Consider the following 788-nt stretch of genomic DNA (forward strand, 5'->3'; position numbering starts at 1 on the left):
AGAGTATAAAAGAGCGAAAACTGCTCACACAGCTACGAGAATCGGTCCAGCGTTGCGAGAGTGCGGTCGTTTGAAGCATCCAGTAAAGAAACATGACAGGACGTGGCAAGGGAGGCAAAGGTCTGGGCAAAGGAGGAGCCAAGCGGCATCGCAAAGTGCTGCGGGACAACATCCAGGGCATCACCAAGCCGGCCATCCGCCGTCTGGCGCGCCGTGGAGGCGTGAAGCGCATCTCCGGGCTGATCTACGAGGAAACGCGCGGTGTGCTGAAGGTGTTCCTGGAGAACGTGATCCGCGATGCGGTCACCTACACCGAGCACGCCAAGCGCAAGACCGTCACGGCCATGGATGTGGTGTACGCCCTGAAACGCCAGGGCCGCACCCTGTACGGTTTCGGAGGCTAAGCCCCGGGTCCCAGCCCCAATCCCCAAGACACAACGGTCCTTTTCAGGACCACCAAATGAATCCGCGAAAAGAGCATCTTCCGCTTCAACCAAAAATCCCACAGGCAGCTAGCAGGTCCAGTGTGGAGTGTGCCCGGCGTGGATGCTGGCGTGTACCCGCTCAACCCCGCCCGCCTCCGTCTTCTCCGGCACAGACCAGATGTGCTAAATGTGCTCGGTGCGTTGTTGTTGTTGTTCTTGGTGGCCCGATTCCAGACGCACGGGTACACGGGCCCCGCGAAAGGAAAACGGGAAGAGACCGAGCGGCAGGTACGGGGAGGCGTTCTTTTGTCTCTCCTGTGACTTTATTGCCATCTGTCAACATTCACTGCTAGTCAAACACCA

General features: G+C 58.6%; 1 protein-coding gene across 1 annotated transcript in view; it reads left to right on the forward strand.

Annotated features, from left to right (window-relative positions):
• LOC131214351 (histone H4-like) overlaps positions 1-404 on the forward strand; it is a 1105-nt gene extending 701 nt beyond the window's left edge. The window contains exon 2 of the mRNA XM_058208732.1: positions 89-404. Coding sequence (XP_058064715.1) covers positions 89-404 — 316 coding nt within the window. The remainder of the gene's footprint in view (positions 1-88) is intronic.
• Positions 405-788: the final 384 nt, after the last annotated feature.

This window comes from Anopheles bellator, unplaced genomic scaffold (genome assembly GCF_943735745.2).
Source record: "Anopheles bellator unplaced genomic scaffold, idAnoBellAS_SP24_06.2 scaffold00670_ctg1, whole genome shotgun sequence".
NCBI lineage: Eukaryota > Metazoa > Arthropoda > Insecta > Diptera > Culicidae > Anopheles > Anopheles bellator.